Source organism: Geotrypetes seraphini, chromosome 2 (assembly GCF_902459505.1).
Source record: "Geotrypetes seraphini chromosome 2, aGeoSer1.1, whole genome shotgun sequence".
Taxonomy (NCBI): Eukaryota; Metazoa; Chordata; class Amphibia; order Gymnophiona; family Dermophiidae; genus Geotrypetes; species Geotrypetes seraphini.
This window is the reverse complement of record NC_047085.1, coordinates 511,011,128-511,037,585: the sequence shown is the minus strand read 5'-3', so window position 1 is coordinate 511,037,585 and position 26,458 is coordinate 511,011,128. Positions and strand designations below refer to the sequence as shown.

At 47.5% G+C, this 26,458-nt stretch overlaps 1 protein-coding gene across 1 annotated transcript in view; it reads right to left on the bottom strand.

Moving 5' to 3' along the window:
- The window catches only part of LOC117355233 (zinc finger protein 271-like), a 906,970-nt gene extending 884,376 nt beyond the window's left edge, over window positions 1–22,594 (bottom strand). The window contains exon 1 of the mRNA XM_033933505.1: window positions 22,317–22,594. Coding sequence (XP_033789396.1) covers window positions 22,317–22,361 — 45 coding nt within the window. The 5' untranslated portion in view covers window positions 22,362–22,594. The remainder of the gene's footprint in view (window positions 1–22,316) is intronic.
- Between the last annotated feature and the right edge of the window lie 3,864 nt (window positions 22,595–26,458).

The following is a 26,458-nucleotide window of genomic DNA, read 5'->3' as shown; positions in this document are numbered from 1 at the left end:
CGATAAATAAGTCTAATCTGCTCATAACAATCATAAACAACTGAAACAGGTTATTAACCAGTATCAATCTGAAATAAACTGTGCTATAAGACACAGCCTGCACTAACGGAGGGAGGTGCCACTGCTAGGGACCCCAAATTAAAAGTGCATAACACATTCGGATGGTATTCTTGAGCTGCTCAAAAAAACTTAAATCCAGCTTACCAATACTTTATCAAGCAACTCCCAGGGTGGGTTCCAGGAATAGAGCATGGATTAGCACGATAGAAGATTAGCAAAGGTAAGAACCTAATCTTTTGTTCTTGTTCAATCCCGCTCTGTTCCTGTACATTTAGGGTGGGACCGAATAACCTGCTGCCAAAACAGAGGAAGCAAAAGCAGCCTCCTGCTTAGCCTCCACATCGATTCTCTAAAACTTGGTAAAAGTATGCAAGGTGGACCAGGTGGCAGCCCCGAACATCTCCAAAAGATTGACGACGACTCTGCTCAAGAGGAGGAAATGCCTCTAGTACAACGAGACCTCATAGAACCTAGGAATAGCCTTACTGGGTCAGACCAATGGTCCATCAAGTCCAGTAGCCCGTTCTCACGGTGGCCAATCCAGGTCCCTAGTACCTAGCCAAAACCCAAAGAGTAGCAATATTCTATGCTACCGATCCAGGGCAAGCAGTGGCTTCCCCTATGTCTTTCTCAATAACAGACTGTGGACTTTTCCTCCAGGAAATTGTCCAAACCTTTCTTAAAACCAGCTACACTATCCATTCTAATCGCATCATTGATCACCTTGACGGACACGGTCTGATGAGGACCAGCCAGCACGGTTTCAGCAAAGGCAGATCTTGTTTGACAAACTTGCTGCACTTTGAGGGAGTAGACAAGGGCGACCCAGTCGACATTGTATATCTGGATTTTCAGAAGGCGTTTGACAAGGTTCCGCATGAATGACTACTTTGGAAAATTGCGAGCCATGGAATCGAGGGTGAAATACGTAGATTAAAAACTGGCTGGAGCATAGGAAACAGAGATTGGGGGTAAATGGACAATACTTGGACTGGAAGAACATCATCAGTGGGGTGCCGCAGTGCTTGGACCCCTGCTCTTCAACATCTTTATAAACGATCTGGACATAGGTATGACGAGTGAGGTGATTAAATTTGTGGACGATACAAAGTTATTCAGAGTAGTGAAGACACAGGGGGATTGCGAAGATTTGCAAAGTGACATAATTAGGCTCGAGGAATGGGCATCAACATGGCAGATGAAGTTCAACAAGTGTAAAGTGATGAATGTCAGTAACAAAAATCTCATGCATGAATACAGGATGTCTGGGGCGGTACTTGGAAAGACCTCCCAGGAAAAAGACTTGGGAGTTCTGATTGATAAGTCGATAAAGCAGTCCATGCAATGTGCGGCAGCGGCGAAAAGGGCAAACAGAATGCTAGGAATAATAAAGAAGGGGATCATGAACAGATCAGAGAAGGTTATCATGCCGCTGTACCGGGCCATGGTGTGCCCTCACCTGGAGAACTGCATCCAGCACTGGTCGCCGTACATAAAGAAGGACATGGTACTACTCAAAAGGGTCCAGAGAAGAGCGACTAAGATGGTTAAGGGGCTGGAGGAGTTACCATATAGCAAAAGATTAGAGAAACTGGGCCTTTTATCCCTTGAGCAGAGAAGATTGAGAGGGGACATGATTGAAACATTCAAGGTACTGAAGGGAATAGACTTAGTAGATAAGGACAGGTTGTTCATCCTCTCCAAGGTAGGGAGAACGAGAGGGAACTCTCTAAAATGAGGAATTTCTTCTTCACCCAGAGAGTGGTAGAAAACTGGAGTCAGTCATAGGGGAAAACACCCTGCAGGGATTCAAGACAAAGTTAGACAAGTTCCTGCTGAACCGGAACGTACCTAGGTATGGCTAGTCTCAGTTAGGGCGCTGGTCTCTTGACCAGAGGGCCGCCGCATGAGCGGACTGCTGGGCACGATGGACCACTAGTCTGACCCAGCAGCGGCAATTCTTATGTTCTTATGTTAACCTCTGGAAATGCGTTACAGAGCTTAACTATTCTATGAGTGAAAAAATATTTCCATGTAACTTCTTCGAGTGTCCCCTAGTCTTTGTAATTTATGACAGAGTGAAAAATCGATCCACTTGTCTCCGTTCTAGTCCACTCAGGATTTTATAGACTTCAGTCATATCTCCCCTCAGCCGTCTGTTTTCCAAGCTGAAAAGCCCTAACCTTTTTAGTCTTTCCTCATACGAGAGGAGTTCCATCCCCTTTATCATCTTGGTCACTCTTTTAGGTCAAATGTTGGACAACCCAACTGTTCCATTTTGAGCCAAAGGCTCTCTGGGACAGGGATCATTCCCCTGGATCCAGAATCTAATGGCTGAGATAATCCACGTGAACATTGTCCACTCCTGTCACGTGCACTGTTGAAATCGCCATGAGATGGTTTTCCACTCACTGAAAGTGAAGCTGGGCTTCCTTGCACAGTGACAAGCTCCTGGTGCCTCCCTGTTGAATGACCTAGGCCACTGTCATGGTATTGTCTGAGAAGACACGCACTGCCTGATTCCGGAGAAGATGCTCGAAATGCAGGAGGGCCAGATGAATCACCCAAAGCTCCAGGCGAATGATTGACCACTTTCTCTCGGAAGGACACCATTGGCTGGCTCCTGCCCAGGAAACTACAAAGCATACTTTTAATATACCTTTAACAGAAAGGCTGGCCAGAAGGATGGTTACTCCCTCTTCAGAATGGTGGGATGCACCGGGGAGAGACCTAAGGCCTTGATTGTCCCAGGCATCTAAGGGCCTTCCCGCAGGAGGGGATTTAGGAATCTTGCTATTTGAAATGTAGGCCAGCAGGGAGACACCTAGGGATGCTTAAGCTCACCTAAGGCCACTTCCAGGTGAAACCACACCTACACCCAGCCTTGGGCAAGCTTAAGCATCCCTAGGCGCCTCCCTGCACTCACAATAGACACTTACAGTGTAGGCGGCCTGCCTCGGGTTGTGGATTTTTTTGTTTTTTTTAAAAGTGCGTCCCAATTGGCTGGTTAGATAGTGGTACGATATCTGCACGGGAACGGGGATCACGGGAATCCCGTGGAGATCCCCCTAGGTCGACGGGACTCCCACGGGGACCTGTTCCAGGCCCATAGGACTCCCACGAGGACCCCTCCAAGGCTGACGGGACTCCCACGGGGATGGACCCGGGGTTCCTATCCTGAGGCCTACCTAATTTCCGTTCCGGGTCCGGCGCTGAGCTGAGCTCCCAAATCCCGACAAATCAACAGCAACAGTCTCTGTCACGTAAGCAGTGGTCTCAGCACGTAGGCACACAGACTCTGTGTGCCTAAGTGCTGAGCTTCATGCCTACATGGCAGAGACTGTTGCTGATTCGTGGGGAGGTGTCACGTGCAGGCTAGAGCGGGTGAACAGAGTCCTCCTCTTCCCCCCCGGAACAAACCCAAAATGCGCTAACTTCACCGGTCACGCACAGCGTGGAGGACCCGGTTCTGCTGCACGAGCCATGATCTGTGGCTCAGAGCTGAGCGGGGATCGGTCGGTGGACGCTGAGGGCTGCTGAGCCAAAGCTGTAAAAACCCAACGAGGAGCTGCGACCCGGGATCAAGCGAGGATGAAAACTGCTCTGCTGCTACCAGAATGATCCAGCTTTCTGAAGCCCCGTGAACTTGGTTGGATGGTCTGTTCTGTCTACCAAAACTTGCCATTTCTTTCCCTCACTCTGGCTCTCTTATTCCACTTCTTCTTATTTCTTAGTCTGTCACTAATTCCATCATCTTTCTCGCCCATCATTCAGCATTTTCCCCTCTCTCTTTCTTTCCCTTCTATCCAGCATTCGTCCTTTCTCTCCAGCATCTTCCCTCTCCACCATTTCTATCCAGCATTTGCCCTCTCTCTCTCTTTCTCCTTTTCATCCAGCATCTGCCCCTCTCTCCTGCTTCTGCCCCCCTCTGTCACCCCATCCATCATCCACCCTTCTCTCTTCCCCTTCCATCCAGCATCTGCCCATCTTTCTCTCTCCCCTTTCAGCCCAGCATCTGCTTCATTTCTTTTTCTCTCCCTTCTATTCAGTGTCTGCCCCATCTTTCTCTTTCCTCCCTTCCATTTGTATCCTCCCCCTCTCCTCCCTTCCATTCAATGCCTTCTTCCCCTCTCCTTTTCTTTACATCCATCATGTCTTTTTCTCTCTTTCCAGGCATTCCAGTTTGTCTGTTATCTTCCCCTTTCATCCAGTGTCTGATCCCTCCCCCTTTCTATCTACAGTCTGTTTCCTCTCACCTCCTACATCCAGTATCTACCCCCTCCCACTGACACCTCAGCCGCTGCCAGACTGACACGAAGCCTTCCCTCCATCAGCTCTGACTTTGGGGGAAGACTTTGGGGTCGGCTACCTCCAACCCCTGCTGTTATCTGGACTTGAATGAAGGGGTGGGAGGGAGTATATTTTTGGACACAGAAGGCATGAACTGGGGATAGAGGACGGGAGGGAAAGAGATGCTGAGGTGGGGTAGGGAATACAAAGGGAGAATTGGGTGTGGGTGTGTCAGTGAGTGGGAAAGAGAGATGGTTGTGTACACACAGGGAATGGAAGAAAGAGGAGAATTTTTGGTCATAGGGAGGTAGTGAGGTACAAATGATAGGGAAGAGAAAGATGAGAGTGAGAAATGTGGTGGAAAGGGAACAGTGGGACAGACTGAAAAGGATGAAAGAGGGAAGAATGTTGAACATAGTGGTGAAGGGAATGTAGGGAGAGATGTGGCATGGTGCTGGAGAGGGGTGATAGAACATAAAGAGAAATGTTGAGCATGGGGCTGGTGGGCAGGCACGAAAGATGAGAAATGGATAAATGCTGGACCATGGTAAGAGGAACCAATGGACAGCTACAGAAGAATTTACAGAAGATGGGAAAGCGGAAAAAAGAAACTGGGACCAACTTGATGGAAAAATAAGTTTCCAAACAACAAAGGTAAAAAACGGAATTTATTGACTAAAATTTGTTAGCTTTGGGAAATGTATATAGCAGATGTCTTTGTTTTGTGTTCAAAAGAAAAGGAAATGCATTTTTGGTTTTATTTCTACAGTGTTGAAGTACTTGCTGACCCTTGCTGTGACTGGTGGGGATCCCCAAGCACCGCCAGCAGATGACCTCTTCTAGAGACAGCCAGAATTCCCCTCCACAAAGCGCAGCATTTGCTGGCAGCATCCATAAGCCACTGAGATGCTAGCATCTGTGACTCGGACACTACTGCTGCCTGCCAAGCTTGGCAAAAGGGACCCCCGGCCAACTGCAAAGGAAGTCCTCAGCTGAAAACTTGGGGGTCCTCATCAGTTGAGTATTTCTATTTTATATTTACATTAGAGGCTCTGGTAGAAACAAAGTATGTATTCTTCCCAATTAATATTTCCAAATTAATAAAGTGTCTTTGCTTATTTGTAAATGGGTCTCTACCAGATCCTTTAATTCAGTAGCATAATTAAATAAAATAACTATTTCTGAAGTTTATAGGGACGGGCAGGAACGGAGGGGATATCTCGTGGGGACGGGTGAGATTTTGAGGCTGCCATCGCTCGGACTTTATGTCCCATTACTCGACCATGCAGCGCGAGACCAGCCTGAGCGTAGCAAAAAGAAATACAAGCAGCCAACCAGTTGGACAAGGTGCGCTTGGAAACTGGGTGACCTAGCCGATTAGGGTCGAAGGACAAAAACAATTGTGGGGCTGTCCGATGAGACTGAGTGCGGTGGAGGTAAAAGGCCAGCGTTCTCTTACAGTCAAGCGTGTGTAGCGCCGTCTCTCCGGGGTGAGAGTGGGGCTTGGGGAAAAATACTGGCAAGACGATGGACTGGTTGAGATGAAAATCAGACACCACTTTAGGCAAGAACTTAGGGTTAGTGCTGAGGACCACCTTGTCATGATGGAATACCGTGAAAGGTGGGTCCGCCACCAGTGCCTGTAGCTCGCTGACTCGCCGAGCGGAAGTGAGTGCGAGCAGAAGATCACCTTCCAAGTAAGGAATTTCAGATGGCATTTGTCTAATGGCTCAAAAGGGGGTTTCATGAGTTGAGCCAAGACCACATTAAGATCCCAAACCACCGGGGGAGGTTTGAGAGGGGGGTGGACATTCAAAAGACCTTTCATGAAACGAGAAACTAAGGGATGGAGTGAAAGGGCTTTTCCTTCCAGGGGTTGATGGAAGGCAGCAATTGCACTAAGATGTACCCGAATGGAGTTGGTCTTCAGGCCGGAGTGAAAAAGATGGAGCAAATACTCCAGGACCAAGGGGACCGGGACCGACACCGGGTCCTGGTCATGCGAGGAGCACCAGGACGAGAATCTGGTCCACTTCTGGAAATAGCAGGTTCTAGTCGAGGCCTTCCTCGAGGCTTCCAGTATTTCCTTGACTGATTGCGACACAGGGAGAGAAGTCAGGGGGAGAGAAACCAAGCATTCAGATGAAGAGATTGAAGATTTGGATGCAACAGCGAACCCTGGCTCTGCGATAGCAGAGAGGGAAACAGAGGCAGAGGCAGTGGATCTCTGGTACTGAGTTGAAGTAGAAGGGAAAACCAAGGCTGGCGTGGCCACCGAGGAGCAATCAAGATCATGGTGGCTCGCACTGGTTTGAGATGGACCAGCATCCGCAGAATCAGAGGAAAAGGCGGAAACGCGTATAGAAACCTTCCCTCCCAATCTAGGAGGAAGGCGTCGGCCTCGAGGCGGTCCGGGGAGTATATCCGGGAGCAGAATTGAGGGAGTTTGTGGTTGAGGAGGGAGGCGAACAGATCTATCTGAGGAGTCCCCCACTTCTCGAACACCTGTCGTAAGGTTTAAGCGTGCAGCGACCACTCGTGTGGCTGGAGAAGGTGGCTGAGTCTGTCTGCCAGGCAGTTTCGCTCTCCTTGTATGTACACTGATCGAAGGAAGATGTTGTTGGAGATCGCCCACTTCCAGAGACGCAGGGCTTCCTGACAGAGGGCCCGAGACCCCGTTCCCCCTTGCTTGTTTACGTAGTACATTGCTACCTGGTTGTCGGTTCGGACGAGAACCACCCGGTTGTGGAGCAGATGTTGAAAAGCCACAGCGGCGAGATAGATGGCCCGAAGCTTCAGCACGTTGATGTGGCAGCGGCGGTCCTCTGTTGACCACATCCCCTGAGTGCGTAGGCCATCCAGGTGAGCTCCCCAAGCGTACTCCGATGAATCCGTGGTGAGTACTTTGCTGTGTGGAGGGGCGAGAAAAAGTAAACCTTTGGATAGATTTGAAGAGTAGGCCCACCAGAGGAGCGATCGTTGCAAGGAAGGAGTCACTGTTACGGGATGGTCGATTGGGTCCCGGTCCTGACGCCATTGGGAGGCCAGGGTCCATTGAGGAATCCTCAGGTGGAGGCGGGCGAAGGGTATGACGTGGACGGTAGAGGCCATGTGGCCCAGAAGAGTCATCATCTGCCGAGCTGATACCGAGGTCAGCAGCGAAATCCTTCGGCTCAGACTTACTAACGCCTCTTGATGTGGAGGGGGAAGGAAGGAGCGGAGGCGAACCGAATCCAGCACGGCCCCGATGAACTGTAAGGACTGAGAGGGGCGCAGTTGGGATTTTGGGAAGTTTACCTCGAACCCCAGACCTTGAAGGTAAATAATAGTCTGTCGGGTCGCTGAGATAACCCCCTCTCTGGACGGGGCTTTGATCAGCCAGTCGTCTAGGTAGGGGAATACCTTGAGGCCCTGCGCGCGCAAGGCAGCTGCAACCACCACGAGGCACTTCGTGAAGACTCGGGGTGACGACGCCAGGCCAAAGGGGAGGACTCGGTATTGTAGGTGCAGGTCCCCCACCTGGAAGTGCAGGTACTTGCGGTGAACGGGGTGCACTGGAACATGTGTGTAGGATTCCTTCAGATCGAGGGAGCAGAGCCAATCGCCCTCGTCGATGAGAGGGTAGAGAATCGGTAGGGAAAGCATCCGGAACTTTTCCCGCACCAGGAATTTGTTGAGTCGCCTCAAGTCTAGAATTGGGCGCAGGTCTCCCGTCTTCTTTGGTACCAGGAAGTAACGGGAGTAGAACCCTTTCCCCCGTTGGTCGGGGGGAACCACCTCCACTGCCCGTAGGCGAAGCAGTTCTCGAGCTTCTGAGAGAAGGAGGGGTAACTGAGTTCGGTTGGGAGGGCACGCTCTTGGAGGATTGTCTGGAGGATTTTCCCGAAAGTTGAGAGAGTATCCTGATGAGATCACGCCAAGGACCCATGCGTCCGACGTGACTTGTTCCCAGCGCGGGTAGAAGGCTCTGAGGCGTCCCCCGATGGGAAGGAGGCCTGGGGCTGTGGCGGAGGGGGCCAGCCCCCATCCGCTTATCCCGTCAAAAGGACGGGGATGGTTTGGCGGTCGCAGGCGGTTGGGACTTGGGCGGAGCCCGATGGTGAGCTTGCGGGCGTCTGGGTGGAGGCCGTGAGAAGGCAGGGGTGGACTTTTGAGGGTAGCGGCGAGGAGGGGCCCTGAATGGCCTGGACGTTGGCGGTTTTGGTTTTTGCCGAACGAGGGAGGCAAACGGGCGTTCGTGCTCTGAAAGGCGTTTCGTAGCTGCCTCGATAGTGTCATCAAAAAGTTCTTTGCCCACGCAGGGGAGGTTAGCCAACCGGTCCTGTAAGTTGGGGTCCATGTCGACGAGGCGTAACCAGGCTAGGCGGCGCATGGCGATAGCGAAGGCTGCCACTCTGGAGGAAAGTTCGAAGCCATCATAGGCCGCGTGAAATAAATGGAGGCGTAGGTTGGAGAAGACCTCCAGGAGCAGGTTAAAGGCTCCTTGGCGTGAGGCCGGCAGGTCGGTCGCAAAGGCTCCCAACAGTCCAATGAGATGTTTCAAGTAGGACGTGAAGGTGAAAGTGTAACTTTGTACCCTAGAGGCCATCATAGAGTTCTGGTACAGTCTTCTGCCGAACTTGTCCAGGGTTCGGCCCTCTCGACCTGAGGGGACCGCCGCTGAGACCCGGGAGGGGTGGGCCTTTTTCAGGGAAGATTCTACCAACAGCGACTGGTGGGAGAGCTGTGGTTGCTCAAAACCTGGGTATGGTACTGTACGGTACTTAGACTCCATTTTGGAGGGGACAGCTGTTACCATATAGGGGGTCTCCAGATTCCTGAAGAAAGCCTGTTGGAGTACCTGATTGGGCGGTAAGCAAAGGGACTCTCTGGGCGGCGACGGTAGATCTAGTTCCGCCAGGTACTCTTTAGAGTATCTTGAGTCGGACTGGAGGTCTAAGTCCAGAGCGTGGCCCATGTCCTGGACAAAGCGAGTGAAGGAGGGGCGAGACGTTCCCGGGGCCCCGTGCGGGGACGGTGAACGAGACCTCCGTCGGGCGGAGAAGGATGGGGAGGCTTCCCTCGAGTATCGAGGTTCATGCTCTGACCCGTGCTCCGAGACCGGGGAAACACTGTGGCAGTGTTCCGGGGTCGAGGACCTACGTCGTCTCGAGGAGCCCCTCTGAGACGATGCCGGGGTATGGAGTACCGATCGATGACGAATCGGTGACCTCAACCCGGACTCCCTCGGCGAAAACCTGGGACCTCGGCTCGGAGCCCCGGTCCGAGGGGGAGTTAGGAGGATGTGAGGGTTGGAGAGTGATAACTCAGTCACCTTCAGCGGTCCTGTACGGGGCGTCGGTGAACGGCCTCGTAGTGTGGGAGAACTCCGGGCCTTCTTAGAGGTATGGCGGTTTGAGGTTTCGGTCGTTTTAGCGCGACGCTTTGCCCCGCAGCGGTCCGAGGAGGGGGAGCGTCTCGGGCGCCTCGGGGAGGAATCTGAGGAGGATGGAATGCGGCGAAGCTGGCGCACTTTGCCCCGAGGGGGCTCGACGCGAGGCTCAGGCTGGTCTGGCGCACGTGAGGTCGAGGTCGGGGCCTCTTGTAGATGGGCAAGTGCAGCGGACAGCTCCGACGAGATCATCGCCCGGAGCAGGTCCTGGAAAACGGGCACAGACAGCATCGAGGGCATGTCCGATGCCTCGGTGCACTCCACCGGGGGCGAACTCGTATCAGAGTATTCCCGTGTGGTGGAGGCACGGCCCAAAGGCTTAGAAGGCTTCACCGGGGCTGAAAGCATGGGGCTTCCACCATGCGTCACCGGTGTCCTTGAGGCTGGCTTCTTCGCTGGTGCGGAACCTGAAGAAGGAAGAGGAGACTTACCCGGGGCCGAGGCTTTTTGCTGTCCCGAGGTCTTCGGGGTCGAGTCTTGAGGTGGTGCCGAGGTATTCGGGGCTGAGGTCAAGGCCGGGGCCAACCTCGAGGCCGAGGTAGAGGGTTGGTCGGCGGTGAAAAGGTCCGCCATGCGGGCTTTTCTTCGACGAAGGGCCCAGTTCTGAAAAGTAGCGCACTGGGGGCAGGAGTCGGTTGGATGGGCGGCCCCCAGGCAGAGGATGCACCGGCGATGCGGGTCTGTGATGGAAAGAAGCCGCTCGCACCGGGTGCACTTTTTAAAGCCGGTCAAAGGCCGGGACATAGAAAAACGAAACTGGCCGAGGCCCAAGGAGCCACGCGGCCGCGGCGACCCGGAAGCCTCCGGGTCGGTCAAAAAGAAGCAGGAACAGATAAAAAATTTAATAAAAAACGCGCACAGCGACTAAATCACTAAAACAAGAAAAAATCGCGGTGCTAGAAGGCAGTTGGGGCAGAGCCTAAAAAACACGTCTTCTAGGCTCGGCGGAAAAATTTGAACTGGAGACCACGAGGGGGAGATGCGCAGGAAGTGGAGCAGGAAGGCACGCATGCGTGGAGCAGCAGAGCAAACTTTAAATCTTCAATCAAGTTTGCTTGAAAAAGCTGTCCGCATCGGGGCTCCATAGATGACGTCACCCACATGTGAGAATATCATGCCTGCTTGTCCTGGGATAAGTTAGAAATTCCCCAGACTGTTCAGTGAAATAGTCCAGAAGAAGAGTGAAAAATCCGGAGTAGATTCCTTCTGCAGCCATGCGGTTAAAGGGAAGTAACCCTACTGTCTAGAATGTCTCACCTATTGCACTGGAACAGTGATTATCAGTTGCCCGCTATTTTATTAAGCTTCCGCTTAAGTAGTAGAGGTGCACTTGTAGTATGGAAATCTTTTTTCTCCACTTACGTTTTTGACAGTGGGTTTCTTGCCCTCTACAGAAGAGAATAGATTGTGTAGTATATAAAGTGGTTTCAGGTGATTGCTCTGCCCCGTCCATATTTTTCTGTTTTTAAGGGTAATTGAACTCACCCATTATTATACTGTTGCCCAGTCTGTCAGCTTTCCTAATCTCTGTAAACATTTCTACATCGTCTGTTCGTACAACCCTACTAGTATACTCCTTCCCTTCAAACATGGGGTTTCTATCCATAAGGATTCTACGCTGCTCTCTGTTTCATGCAGAAAGTTAATTTTGTTTGACTCAATTCCCTCTTTAAGACATAGCACAACCCCTCTCCTCTTCAATTTAATCCACTCTTTTCATTGGGATATAATTTGTACCCTGATAATAGTGGCACAATGATTGTCCTCCTTCCACCAGGTCTCAGAGATGCCCATTATCTTCCTCTTCATTTTGTGCTAACGTCATTGAGACTTGAGAATGCTACTGTGAAAGAGACATTGTTCTATGATCATAAACCAGATGGTCTCACAGGCAATGCAAACGTGACCTTGAAGAAACAAGTTTCCCATGAAGAAATTCCAAAGAAATAAACAGGTCTTCTCCCCAGCAGTCATTTCTCCTCACCTGGCTGTGGGCTCACTTGATTTCAGAGGCTTTACTTCACTTGTTTTTCATTTGGGTTTCTTCAGCTGAGCTTTTGCCTCTACTTTACTTTAACTGCTCTAAAAGTTGCTCCTTGAATACCAACTGAGCCATGTAAGGTCATATAAATAAACCGTCCCTGATATCTTGAAAATGTGTCGGTGAAGACTGACGTTCCTTCTCACCTCCACGAGAGCTGTCTACAAAACAATGTATAAAGCTGTGATTCACTTATATTTATTCTTGGCTTTGGGCTTCGATAGGAATCTATTTTGTTTTATGCCGAAACCAGTCCGAGTGACATAGTAGTGGAAATTTATGCTCTTTCTAAGAAATATGCTTTGTAGTCAAGTTAGCTTTTTGCCTACAGTAAAACCAGAAATTGCGTTCGTTAAATCTCCTGCAATGTTATGATTTCCACAACAAAACTTTCCCTGAACCTCAGCTGTGCTCAAGGTGGTCCTTTCCTCAGAGAGCTTGGAATGCTAATTAAGAGTCATATTTGGAATCTTAGTCCTCACAGAAGGAAAGAGGAATGACCTGGTTCAACACCAGCCAATTCCAGGGGAAGGGTCAGATATTTATTTATTTCTATAACGTACTATCCAAAGTTCTTGGTGGTTCATAAGAGAACAGACACAATAAATCAAACAGACAAAAAACAAAGTGTGGGACAGGCATATGGGATCCCTGAGGGAAAGGAGGAAATCATGGATGCTGTGAATGGGCAGATTGGATGGGCCATTTGGCCTTTATCTGCCTCTCTACTAGATTCCCTCCATCATCTGTTTAACCAGGGCACAAGTGCACTAGTCCTTCAGCTTGATTTAAGTAGTGCCTTTACATTAGTTGATCATACCATCCTTTTAAACTGCTTGGAGTCAATCGGCATCTCGGGCAATGTCTTAAAATGGTTCCGGGGTTTCCTATGTAAACGATCATACCAAGTTTACAAAGCCAATACACTTTCCTTCAGCTGGGTAAACGCATGTGGAGTCCCACAAGGCTCCCCCCTGTCTCCCGCACTTTTCAACATCTATATGGCCGCACTTGGAAACCTATTACAAAGCTTGAAAATCAAGTTCTACATCTACACTGACAACATCACCTTAGTTTTTCCCCTATCCTCCATATCTCTGGAGACAACAAACCACCTGGCATCCACCCTAAAACAAATTGATCTGTGGATGACCGATTTCAAATTAAAACTCAACTCTGAAAAAACCAAATTCTTCCTGGCAAGTCCAAATGACAAAATCAAAGATGCTACAATCTCCTTAAATGGTCATGTCTTTCCTATCACAGATTCCTTAAAAATTCTGGGAGTGACACTTGACCGCAACCTCACCCTTGAATCTCACACTGACTTACTGGTCAGAAAAGACTTCTCCGCCTTATGGAAACTGAGAACCATCAGAAAGTACTTCGATGCAAGCTCTTTTCGACTACTGGTACAGTCATACATCCTAAGCCTACTCGACTACTGCAACATTATCTACCTGGGGTCCTTCAAAAAAAACATTCAAAGGCTCCGCATCATCCAAAACTCAGCAATCCGACTGATCTTTGGGCTGAAAAAATGGGAACACATATCCCCCTACTACCAAAAACTCCACTGGCTACCCATGGTAGCAAGAATCCAATTCAAGTTTGCCTGTATCTGTTTCAAATCCATTCTTGGTTTGGCCTCATTATTTCTGGTTCCCCATTTCTCCTTAAACTGCCCTTCCAGACCCACCCGCAGAGCCCACCTCTTCAGCCACCCAACTCTAAAGGCCTGCCGATACAAAAGTCACCTAAACAGAACACTTGCCTTCCAAGCAGGTCATCTAAATGACTGGCTAAGCAGAATTATCTCGCACTCCTCATCCTACCTAAACTTCAGGAAATTATTAAAAACTAGCCTATTCAACCGAACTACAACCTAGCCCTCCCTCCCTCCCTCCCCTGCTCCCCAAGTTCTCTTTCCCTACCCTCCGCACTGCCCACCCACTTTTGTCCCTATTTCGCCCGTTCTCCCGCACACGCATATTTATTGTATCTGTATTCGCTGACTGTAACATCCTGCTGATTGACCTGCCCTTCTCTGTTGTAAACCGTATTCGCTGATTCTTTGTTGTATCTGTATTCACTGATAGTAACTATTCGCGTATCTGTATTCACTGTTTGTAACTATCCGCTGATTGTCCAGCCCTTCTTTATTGTAAACCGCCTCGAACTACTACGGCTTTGGCGGTATATAAGAAATAAAATAATAATAATAATAATAATTATGCTTCTGTGTTTCTATATCTAATTCAGCTGGAAGAAGTTATCTAACAGCCTTAGTTGACTTCATTTAGTAAACTTTAGTTATATATTCACTGGTCCTCAGCGGGCCACCACACACTCAAATACATTCATAGTGAATGGCTTTACGCTCCCACTCGTCATTGGAACCAGCCCGGCCTTATATTAAATTTGACTTGCATTAATGATGGTAATATATAAATACTAAAAGTACTTAGCTTCTAGTAGAATGCTGTGCAGGGAGAATGTGTTCTAAATATCAACATGTTTCGCCCGTTAAACTCATAGGGCTTCATCAAGATATATACTCCCTAGAAATAGAAAACAAGAAACCTTAGTACCCATACTAACATATAAATAATGCTACCTTAATACAACTAAGTCATATCTATATGAAAAATATCGTAGTTCCCACTCTCACCTTTGAATAAACTTGCAGCCACCCTTGCACAAATGTGAAATGGCGGCCCGACTTGATGTCACATGTTTTATACGTTCCCGCCCCCGACGTCAACTCCCTTGCCATTACGGGAAGATGACGTCAGACGCTGGGAGCGATGCTATGATTATCAAAACTTAAGGATAAAGGTAACCATAAAAGATGGCAGGGGGACCACCCCCATACACACACTCAACCCTCAAAGCAGCGATGTCCATTCCAGCTCCGTGTTTAGCCCAGTAGGGATAACGGTATTTAATCGATAAATCCACCGTTGCTCTAACATATTCAATCTTCTTTCCCAATCCCCCTCCTGTTGGGTGGCATCCATACTATCAATAACCCTCCACAGTAATTGTTGGACCCCATGGCCCTTATCCAAACAATGTTGAACAATGGGGGCTTGAACGGCAGCAGTGTTGATCCGCGATTTATGCTCGTTGAGGCGGATGTTAATCGCCCTCTTAGTACGACCCACGTACACTAGGTTACAGGGGCATACAATAATATATATAACCCGCATGGTCTTGCAATTAGTGTTAACCCTGGATTTAACCATATACCCCGACTGCGGATCCATCCACTGAGAACCCTCCAACGTGAGATCACACCACTGACAAGATTGGCAACGTTCATGGCCCCTTACCGCGCTGGGATCTACCTTTTTCCCACCCACTTTCCTAAGGGCCTGACCAATGGTCCTACCCCTACGGTAGGAAAAAAGGGGGAGCTCTGCAAACCCCTCATGGAGGTTAAGGATGGGCCAAAATTGTTTGATTATGGAAATTAAGACCCCTGAAGCCTTTGAATAGGGCAAAACACAGACAAGCCGGTCCTCCTCACTATCACCGCTTTGGTCTTTATCTAAAAGTAAAAGATCCCTCCGGGCATAGCGCGCTCTGAGATAAGCTTGTCTCGTGGAGCTTTTAGGATAGCCCCTGTCCAAAAATCTAGTTTCTAAATCCTTGGCCACTCTTTTGAATTCACATACTGTGGAGCATACTCGCCGTACCCTCAAATATTGACTTATAGGAAGGCTGTGTCTCAGATGATAAGGATGGAAACTATTGAAATGAAGTAATGTATTACGAGCCACAGCCTTCCTATACAGTGTGGTGTGAAACCCTGTATGATCCATATTGATGAGAATATCCAAAAATTCAATGCTGGTAGTACTGGTATGGGCCACGAATTGTAAATTCGGATTTATAGTGTTAATCCAGGATAGAAACCTGTTAAGGTCCCCTTCAGAACCTGTCCATAAAACAAATATGTCGTCTAAGAATCTTTTCCAGACTAAAATGGAACTAAAAAATTCTGAAGGGTAAATTTCATCTGTTTCGAATTTGCCCATATAGAGAGTGGCTATGGAGGGGGCCACCGTGGCACCCATAGCCACCCCCTCTATCTGTTGGTAAAAAGTGCCATTGAATTCAAAAAAACTTTCCTTCAAAACCCACTCAGCTAGTTTAAGCAAAAAAGAGTTAGGTATTCTCAAATGATCTGTCCTATTAACCAATACCTCCCCAATAATGGAAAGAGCTTCATTCTGGGGGATCTTGGTATACAGGGATACCACATCCAGAGTCACTAAAATAGACATATTAGGGGGGTTTATGGCTTGAATAACCCTGAGAAAATGGGAAGAATCCCTCAAGTATGACTTCACTTTAGTGGCTTCGACCCTTAGAAAAACGTCTAGAAATTTGGAGAGTGGCTCCAACAAACTTTCCTTAGTATTAACTATAGGCCTCCCAGGAATGGGAATTTACCCAGAAAAGATTGATCCGGGCGGAGCTACACGGGAGCACCCTGGTTCAATACCTCAAGAAGGCTATGATACCCCGAGGATTACGCATTCTCAAGGAACCAATGCTGATGGGTATGGATAAGTCCTTTATGGACAAATGGATAGCCATTCTAAACAGGTGCTCCCGTGACTTGATGATACTACTTGTTGAAACATCTACAACCATTGAGCAAGATTTGAAAGTTAAAAGTGTGGATATCGAGCAGGAACTCCGGAATAAAATGGAGAAAGAAGAATATGATAACAAGCATAAGGAGTTAGAGGCCTCGTTACGAGAGTTACGTGAATCCATCAAACAAACAAAAATTAAGAAATGGAAACGGGATGAGAGGGATTATACGGCTGGAAGGGTATATACCTGGAATAGAAGAAATACCCCGGTACAAGCGAAGAAAAAGGTAGCATTTGAAGCATCTTCGGATGAGTCAGATGTTCAAAGTGGTGACTCTGGGGAGTCCTCAGTCACAAAGACATCGGGGGAAGAGGCCCAACAATTACCAACAAGACCTCCAAATGTCAAGAGCAGGAATCGGGGGCGGGGCCAAGCACGAGGCAGAGCAGTAAGGATGAAATAATGCCGCTTGTCATTAATATATCGTCCTCTTTGGTCTTAACTTCTGACCAACTGACAGTGCTACAGTATGGATTGGGGTATGTGATCCAGGAGAGACCGGACTTCTTCCTTTTGAAGATTGCTTTTCATAAATTCATAAGGAAGTTACATATAAAGATATTTTTTCAATCCCAGACAGATATCCCGAAACAGGAAGATCTCTCCATTGTGAGGAAGGAGTCGAGATGGATTCCTCCGGGGCAAATGGACCCAATACTGAGTACATTTAAAGATCTAGTACTAGATGGGATAACCAAGTTTGAAAAATCTTCGAAGTCCCGCAATATTCACTACAATCTTTCCTTCAAACAACATCAGGCCCTTGGTCAGCTTAGAGATATGGACAATATTGTAATCACCCAAGCTGACAAAGGGGGTGCCATAGTGATCCAGGATGTCCAAGCATATCAGGAGGAAGCTAAGAAGCAATTACAGGATTTAACAGCTTACAAAGTATTGCCAGAGAACCCCACTGGCCCATTAATGAAAGAGATCTTTTCGTTTATTACTCAACATTATGAATTGGGCCATGTGACTTTTAAGGAATATCAGTTTCTCATAGAAAAGTATCCTCGGACTCCTGGTATTCACTTTGTACCAAAAATTCATAAAAACTTGAATACACCCCCAGGGAGGCCTATAGTTAATACTAAGGAAAGTTTGTTGGAGCCACTCTCCAAATTTCTAGACGTTTTTCTAAGGGTCGAAGCCACTAAAGTGAAGTCATACTTGAGGGATTCTTCCCATTTTCTCAGGGTTATTCAAGCTATAAACCCCCCTAATATGTCTATTTTAGTGACTCTGGATGTGGTATCCCTGTATACCAAGATCCCCCAGAATGAAGCTCTTTCCATTATTGGGGAGGTATTGGTTAATAGGACAGATCATTTGAGAATACCTAACTCTTTTTTGCTTAAACTAGCTGAGTGGGTTTTGAAGGAAAGTTTTTTTGAATTCAATGGCACTTTTTACCAACAGATAGAGGGGGTGGCTATGGGTGCCACGGTGGCCCCCTCCATAGCCACTCTCTATATGGGCAAATTCGAAACAGATGAAATTTACCCTTCAGAATTTTTTAGTTCCATTTTAGTCTGGAAAAGATTCTTAGACGACATATTTGTTTTATGGACAGGTTCTGAAGGGGACCTTAACAGGTTTCTATCCTGGATTAACACTATAAATCCGAATTTACAAATCGTGGCCCATACCAGTACTACCAGCATTGAATTTTTGGATATTCTCATCAATATGGATCATACAGGGTTTCACACCACACTGTATAGGAAGGCTGTGGCTCGTAATACATTACTTCATTTCAATAGTTTCCATCCTTATCATCTGAGACACAGCCTTCCTATAAGTCAATATTTGAGGGTACGGCGAGTATGCTCCACAGTATGTGAATTCAAAAGAGTGGCCAAGGATTTAGAAACTAGATTTTTGGACAGGGGCTATCCTAAAAGCTCCACGAGACAAGCGTATCTCAGAGCGCGCTATGCCCGGAGGGATCTTTTACTTTTAGATAAAGACCAAAGCGGTGATAGTGAGGAGGACCGGCTTGTCTGTGTTTTGCCCTATTCAAAGGCTTCAGGGGTCTTAATTTCCATAATCAAACAATTTTGGCCCATCCTTAACCTCCACGAGGGGTTTGCAGAGCTCCCCCTTTTTTCCTACCGTAGGGGTAGGACCATTGGTCAGGCCCTTAGGAAAGTGGGTGGGAAAAAGGTAGATCCCAGCGCGGTAAGGGGCCATGAACGTTGCCAATCTTGTCAGTGGTGTGATCTCACGTTGGAGGGTTCTCAGTGGATGGATCCGCAGTCGGGGGATATGGTTAAATCCAGGGTTAACACTAATTGCAAGACCATGCGGGTTATATATATTATTGTATGCCCCTGTAACCTAGTGTACGTGGGTCGTACTAAGAGGGCGATTAACATCCGCCTCAACGAGCATAAATCGCGGATCAACACTGCTGCCGTTCAAGCCCCCATTGTTCAACATTGTTTGGATAAGGGCCATGGGGTCCAACAATTACGGTGGAGGGTTATTGATAGTATGGATGCCACCCAACAGGAGGGGGATTGGGAAAGGAGATTGAATATGTTAGAGCAACGGTGGATTTATCGATTAAATACCGTTATCCCTACTGGGCTAAACACGGAGCTGGAATGGACATCGCTGCTTTGAGGGTTGAGTGTGTGTATGGGGGTGGTCCCCCTGCCATCTTTTATGGTTACCTTTATCCTTAAGTTTTGATAATCATAGCATCGCTCCCAGCGTCTGACGTCATCTTCCCGTAATGGCAAGGGAGTTGACGTCGGGGGCGGGAACGTATAAAACATGTGACATCAAGTCGGGCCGCCATTTCACATTTGTGAAAGGGTGGCTGCAAGTTTATTCAAAGGTGAGAGTGGGAACTACGATATTTTTCATATAGATATGACTTAGTTGTATTAAGGTGGCATTATTTATATGTTAGTATGGGTACTAAGGTTTCTTGTTTTCTATTTCTAGGGAGTATATATCTTGATGAAGCCCTATGAGTTTAACGGGCGAAACATGTTGATATTTAGAACACATTCTCCCTGCACAGCATTCTACTAGAAGCTAAGTACTTTTAGTATTTATATATTACCATCATTAATGCAAGTCAAATTTAATATAAGGCCGGGCTGGTTCCAATGACGAGTGGGAGCGTAAAGCCATTCACTATGAATGTATTTGAGTGTGTGGTGGCCCGCTGAGGACCAGTGAATATATAACTAAAGTTTACTAAATGAAGTCAACTAAGGCTGTTAGATAACTTCTTCCAGCTGAATTAGATATTGGTTAACATCTTCATTTGCAAATTGGATTAACTGAGTGCTAGAGTTTACATTTCTGTGTTTCTATAAACATGGCAATCTGTTTGAAGTTTCTTCCTGTAAGTGTCTGATATTCAAAACTGGATATGTTCATCACTTGGCTGTCCAGAGTATGCCATGCTGCTCTCTAGGCCCATAATATATTTTGGCCCTGACACAGGCGACCAGAGAATCAGCTCAATGTTTCCCGCTAGAGAATGTTGTAAATCCTCCAAAGAGCTGCTGTTATGCAGGAGCCAAATTCTTAGCTTCATTCCAAGATGTGTGGAAGAAGAACAAGCGGCCGCACGATACTTAAAGTCCTAGATTTCAAATGTACGGACTTTAATGCAATGGGAGAGTACCTGAAGAAAGAGCTATTAGGATGGGAGGACATAAGAGAAGTGGAAAGACAGTGGTCTAAGCTGAAAGGAGCGATAAAAATGGCTACGGACCTTTATGTGAAGAAAATAAATAAAAACAAGAGAAAAGGAAGCCGATATGGTTCTCCAAACTAGTGGCGGAGAAAATAAAGGCGAAAGAGCTGGCATTCGTGAAATATAAAAATACCCAAGAAGAGGAGTACAGAAAGGACTAACGGATGAAACTGAAAGAAGCCAAGAGGGAGATATGTCTGGCGAAAGCGCAAGTGGAAGAGCAAATGGCTAAAAATGTAAAAAAGGGAGATAAAATTTTTTTCAGATATATTAGTGAAAGGAAGAAGAAGAAAAATTAAATTGCGAGATTAAAAGATGATATGTATCGATATGTGGAAAGTGATGAGGAAAAAACAAACATGTTAAACAAATACTTCTGTTCTGTGTTCATGGAAGAAGATCCTGGACAAGGACCGAGATTATCTGACAAAGTTACACACGAGAATGGAGTAGATACTGTACCGTTCACGGAAGAAAGTGTTTATGAACATCTTGAAAAATTGAAGGTGGACAAAGTGATGGGACCGGCAGGATCCATCCCAGAATATTGAGGGAACTCAGAGAGGTTCTGGCAGGTCCTATTTAAAGATTTGTTCAACAAATCTTTGGAGATGGGAGTGGTTTCTGGGGATTGGAGGAGAGCGGATGTGGTCCCTATTCACAAAAGTGGTCGCAGAGATGAAGCAGGAAACTACAGGCCGGTAAGCCTCACTTCGGTTATTGGAAAAATAATGGAAGTGTTGCTGAAAGAAAGGATAGTGTACTTCCTTGAATCTAATGGGTTACAGGATCCGAGGCAACATGGCTTTACAAAAGGTAAATCGTGCCAAATGAACCTGGAGAAGTGGTTCAAGGGCATATGCTAGATATAATTTACTTAGATCTCAGCAAAGCCTTTGACACAGTTCCTCATAGAAGGCTCTTGGACAAACTTGATGGGCTAAAGTTAGGACCCAAAGTGCTGAACTGGATTAACGATTCAGTTCTTCAAAAACTTGCAGGTCACCTGTGAAGGCTATGTATGTTGAATGCTAAAGACGGTGTTATATGGAAGCAGAACAGTGAAAGGCATCAGAACCCAAAATCAGTTAAAACACCTTTAAAGATACTTCAGATAAGTTTATGCAGCGTTTGACACCTTTATTTTCCAAAGTTTTCACAATAAAAATACAGTGCGATGATTAGAGGAGATATCTACTGACGTTCATCAGCACAGGCTAGTCCTGGGGTCTGAAACTAAATCATCTCTGAGCACTGAAGAATATGATAAGTTATAAGCTTCATAAATGCTCCATAGAGCTACTCCTTTTTCTGGAGCCATATGGTAACCCTCAACATACCGGATTGTTGCTTCAACACTGCCTTAACCTTTTCCTATCGTAATAAATTTTACGTTACGCTGGTTCCAATCGTAATTATCGCTACTGCCCGCTACATTTTCTGCGTCAAAGTCCGAATCATTATCCAACTCAGACTCCGAACTACTTGGTAATAAACAGATGGGAGAAATGATAGGTAGAAGGTGTACTAATTTAATCTAATCCTTAGGTTTGTATACCGCATCATCTCCACGTTCGTAGAGCTCGGCGCGGTTTACAGTAGGAGAAATAGGAAGGAACTACAACAGAGGGTTAGAGGTAGAAGTGTGAAGAATATTAGAGGACTTTTGATGCCAGATATAAGAGTTTTCTTGATTCCTAAGTTGGAGAGAGGCTTACATTTTTTTTGAGAAAAGCCAGGTTTTCAGATGTTTGCGGAAAACTTGTACTGTACGTCCCATGCCATGGGACATACAATGGCAATGACATTTTTGGAAGGTTAAGAATGAATGTGACTGTTGCGGGCAGGCTGGATGGACCATGCATTCAGGAGTGGCCTAGGGGTAGAGCTGCTCCCTCTGCACCCAGGGGTTGGATCGAATTCCAGGGCTGCAGCTTGTGACCCCTTAATCCTCCATTGCCCCCTTGGGGTGTGGTTGCGTCATTCCAAGTCCCAATCTCTCATCTGCCCTCATTTCCCTCCCCCTCCTCCTTAGGAGACTCTGCCCCTCTCCCTCCAGATGCAAGAGAGAGAAGGGAAAGTGGGGGAGGGGGAGCTCCTACCTGAGCTGAAGCTCCTGCAGCCATTTCCCTCTGGGCTTTGGCCATTTGGGGCTCTTCCTCTAGATCAGGGTTCTTGGGATGGAGAGAGAGAAAAGATGGACGACTCAGTTTGCTGCTGGCCACATGTCGATTACGTCACAAAGGGGGGCGGAGCTCCACTGACTGTCCTAGAAAACACCTGGATTGCGGAGTCTCCGCCTCCTCTTGGAAGGGGCGGAGCTTGTTCAGAGCTGAGGGAGATCCGTTTAAGCTCAAACTCCTCCCATTCTCTCCTCCGGGGAAATTCTGAGCAAGGAGCATCGGTTGAGGCTGAAACTCCTCCCCCCTTTCTCCCTTATCCGTGCTAGGGGGCGTGCCCATGATGACCAATCAGCACTGAAAGGGGCAGAGCCAGAAGAAACGCTAGCCTCTCAGCCTTCGGCGCGAAGCTCCGCCCTCTGCCTTGTGACGTCACCGGCCCGCTCCCAAACTCCCGGGCTTTTCCCCAAATTTATTGATCATCCTGCCAAGAGGAGGAGATTCCCCCCCCCAAAAAAAAAAATAAACACTGCTGCAGCTGCCAACTTGGGATCCTGCACAGTGGAGACCTTAAAGTCAGGGAGAACCAAGATTGGGAGGGGGGAAATGTGTCCCTGTCCCTGCAAACTGTCTGATTTTATATTGAACTTATTTGTATTAAAGTATAAAAAGAAACTATATTCTGTACAATTGTTATTTTATAAATCACATATACTACAGAACAAGGGAATGGGGACTTATATACTTTTTGGCATTTCAAAGCTGACGGTCAAAGTGGTGGACACTACTGGGCAGACTTGCACAGTCTGTGTCCCTATATGGCCGTTTGGTTGCGGGGGGGGGGGCTGGGATGGTTTAGCTCAGTGTTTCTGAACTTCTTCAAGCCAAGTACCCCCTAAGCCTAACAAAATACCAAGCGAGTACCCCCACCCAAGCTCCACCCCCGACCCACCCCCTAATAATAGTACAAGGGGTGAGTGTGGCACAGTGGTTAAAGCTCCAGCCTCAGCACCCTGAGGTTGTGGGTTCAAACCTACACTGCTCCTTGTGTCCCTGGAAAAGTCAATTTCTTCCATCCATTTTTCATATATACACAATATAATATAATATTAATACATAACGGTAACTTCAAATTAAAAAACACAAAGCACACTGTGTGCACAGAAAATTATAATTATCATTTATATTCAAAGAGGTCAAGGCAGATGACTTTAAAATATGCAATCAGTAACAACTATAGAAAAAGAGACAAATATAGAGCAAAATATAGACAGCAGATATAAATTCACAAAACGGACACATTTTGATCACTAAATTGAAAATAAAATGATTTTTCCTACCTTTGTTGGGTGATTTCATGAGTCTCTGGTTGCATTTCCAATATTTCTTTCTGCCTCTGGACCTCCTCTGGATTCCCTTCCCCAACCAACATCTCTCTCTCTCTGTCCCTCAATGAGTCCAACTTTTCTTCCTCTCTCCTCCACCCCCCTACCCCCCCCCCCTATTGGCAATATCTCTCTCTCTCTCTCTCTCTCTCTCTCTCTCTCTCTCTCTCTCTCTCTCTCTCTCTCTCTCTCTCTATCACTGCCCATCTGTCTTGAGAGATCCAGGAATCTTTCCCATCCCCTCTACTGCCACATCCAACATTTCTCCCTCTCTCATCCCCCGGATCATGTGCAGCATTTTTCACCATTGCCCATCAGCCCCATGCCCATTTTTCCTTCTATCACCCCTCTCCAGCACCATGCCACATCTCTCCCTCCATCACTATGTCCAATATTCCTCCCCTTGCATCCCCTTCAATCTGCCCACCACCACCATATCCAACATTTCTCCCGTTCATCCTTCTATTCCCCATGCATCTCTACCTCACTCCTCTCTCTCTATGCCCAATTTTCCTTTATCCCTTTCCCCGTGTGCACCATCTCTTACATACTCATGCCCATCAATTCTCCCTTTCTTTTCCTTTCCTTCTATATCCTAAGTTAGTGCCCTCATGTTCATGCCTCTTCCCTACCTTCTGTGTCGAGTTTGTGCCGCTCCTGGATGCCGACCCGTCCACAGAAGCCGCAGGTGCCGCCGGGCATCCCTCCATGCCTGCTGCACCACCCCCCATCCCCGAAATCGACCCTGCCACCTCACCAGAGCCGACACGCTCCATCAGCAGCAACTCCGTGCAGGGCGTGTGCAATTACTAAATGTTGCATGCGGCCAGCCCACAAGCCTTCTCCCCGGTGTCAATTCTGACATTGGAGAGAAGGTTCCAGGCAAGCTAGGCAGCGATGTCAAAATTGGCATCTGGGGAAAGCTTATGGCCGCATACAACATGATCTTAGACCAGAGGGCCGCCACGTGAGCGGCCTGCTGGGCATGATGGACCACTGGTCTGACTCAGCAGTGGTAATTCTTATGTTCTTATGTTAACAGTTGCTGCTGATGGAGCGTGTCGGCTCTGGCAAGGTGGCAGGGTTGGCTTCGGGGGTGGTGCAACAGATGGGAAGACAGGGAAGGATCCCTGACGGCAGCGGCTTCAACGGGAGGCAGGGAGGGATCCCCAGCGGCGACCAGGCCACGTACCCCAAACAGGTAGCCCGCGTACCCTCACGTGTTGAGAAACACTGGTTTAGATGGGCTGGAGTGAGCTTTGACAGAGAATTCAGCAGATGGAACCTAAGCACAGTACCGGGCAGAGCTTTGGGTTCTGGCCCAGAAATAGCTAAGAAGAAGGAAAATTTAACTTAAATCAGTAATTTAAAGAATGGGTAAGGTTGGGCAGACTGGATGGAGCATTTGGGTCATTATCTACTGTCATTTGCTATGTTAATCTGACTTGCCCAGAGTCACAAGGAGCAGCACTGAGATTTCATCTTACAGCTTCTGGTTGTAGAGGCAGCAGCTGAACTAGTGAGCAACAGCCCTCTCTCGCAAATATCCCCTCCACTGAGAAAACTGAACAAGCCAAATTACTACAGAATGTTACATAGAACAATTATGGCAGGAATTGTGTTAGGGGAATGCATTAGGGCCACTGCCCCCTGGAAGCTGAAGAAGGCACAGCCTTACACCAATATGTCTTGTGTTCTCTTTTCTCCCTCCCTTGAGAGGGGACATGATCGAAACATTCAAGGTACTGAAGGGGATAGATTTAGTAGATAAGGACAGGTTGTTCACCCTCTCCAAGGTAGGGAGAACGAGAGGGCACTCTCTAAAGTTGAAAGGGGATAGATTCCGTACAAACGTAAGGAAATTCTTCTTCACCCAGAAAGTGGTAGAAAGCTGGAACGCTCTTCCGGAGTCTGTTATAGGGGAAAACGCCCTCCAGGGATTCAAGACAAAATATATAAAGACAGGTTGTTCACCCTCTCCAAAGTAGGAAGAACGAGAGGGCACTCTCTAAAGTTGAAAGGGGATAGATTCTGTACGAATGTAAGGAAGTTTTTCTTCACCCAGAGAGTGGTAGAAAACTGGAGCGCTCTTCTGGAGTCTGTCATAGGGGAAAACACCCTCCAGGGATTCAAGACAAAGTATATAAAGACAGATTGTTCACCCTCTCCATGGTAGGAAGAACGAGAGGGCACTCTCTAAAGTTGAAAGGAGATAGATTCCGTACGAACATAAGGAAGTTCTTCTTCACCCAGAGAGTGGTAGAAAGCTGGAACGCTCTTCCATAGGCTGTTATAGGGGAAAACACCCTCCAAGGATTCAAGACAAGGTTAGACAAGTTTCTGCTGAACAAGAACGTGCACTGGTAGGGCTAGTCTCAGTTAGGGTGCTGGTCTTAGACCAGAGGGCCGCCGCGTGAGAGGACTGCTGGGCATGATGGACCACTGGTCTGACTCAGCAGTGGCAATTCTTATGTTCTTATGTGCTCAGTATTTCAATTCCTTCATCCCTTTGGTTCAGCATCTTCTTTCCCTTCCCTTCTCTCTCCTTCTCCCTGAAGGTCCAACATCTCTCTCCCTATCCTCCAGCTCATGTCCCCCCCCCCCAACATGGGTCTAGAATCCTGCAGGTCTAGTCCCTCTGTCCTTTCCAACTCCAGCCCCACCCACATGGGTCCAGCACCTCTTTCCATTCCTTCTAGCTTCAACCCCTATCAGCCCCCCCAGACCAGGTCCAGCTTC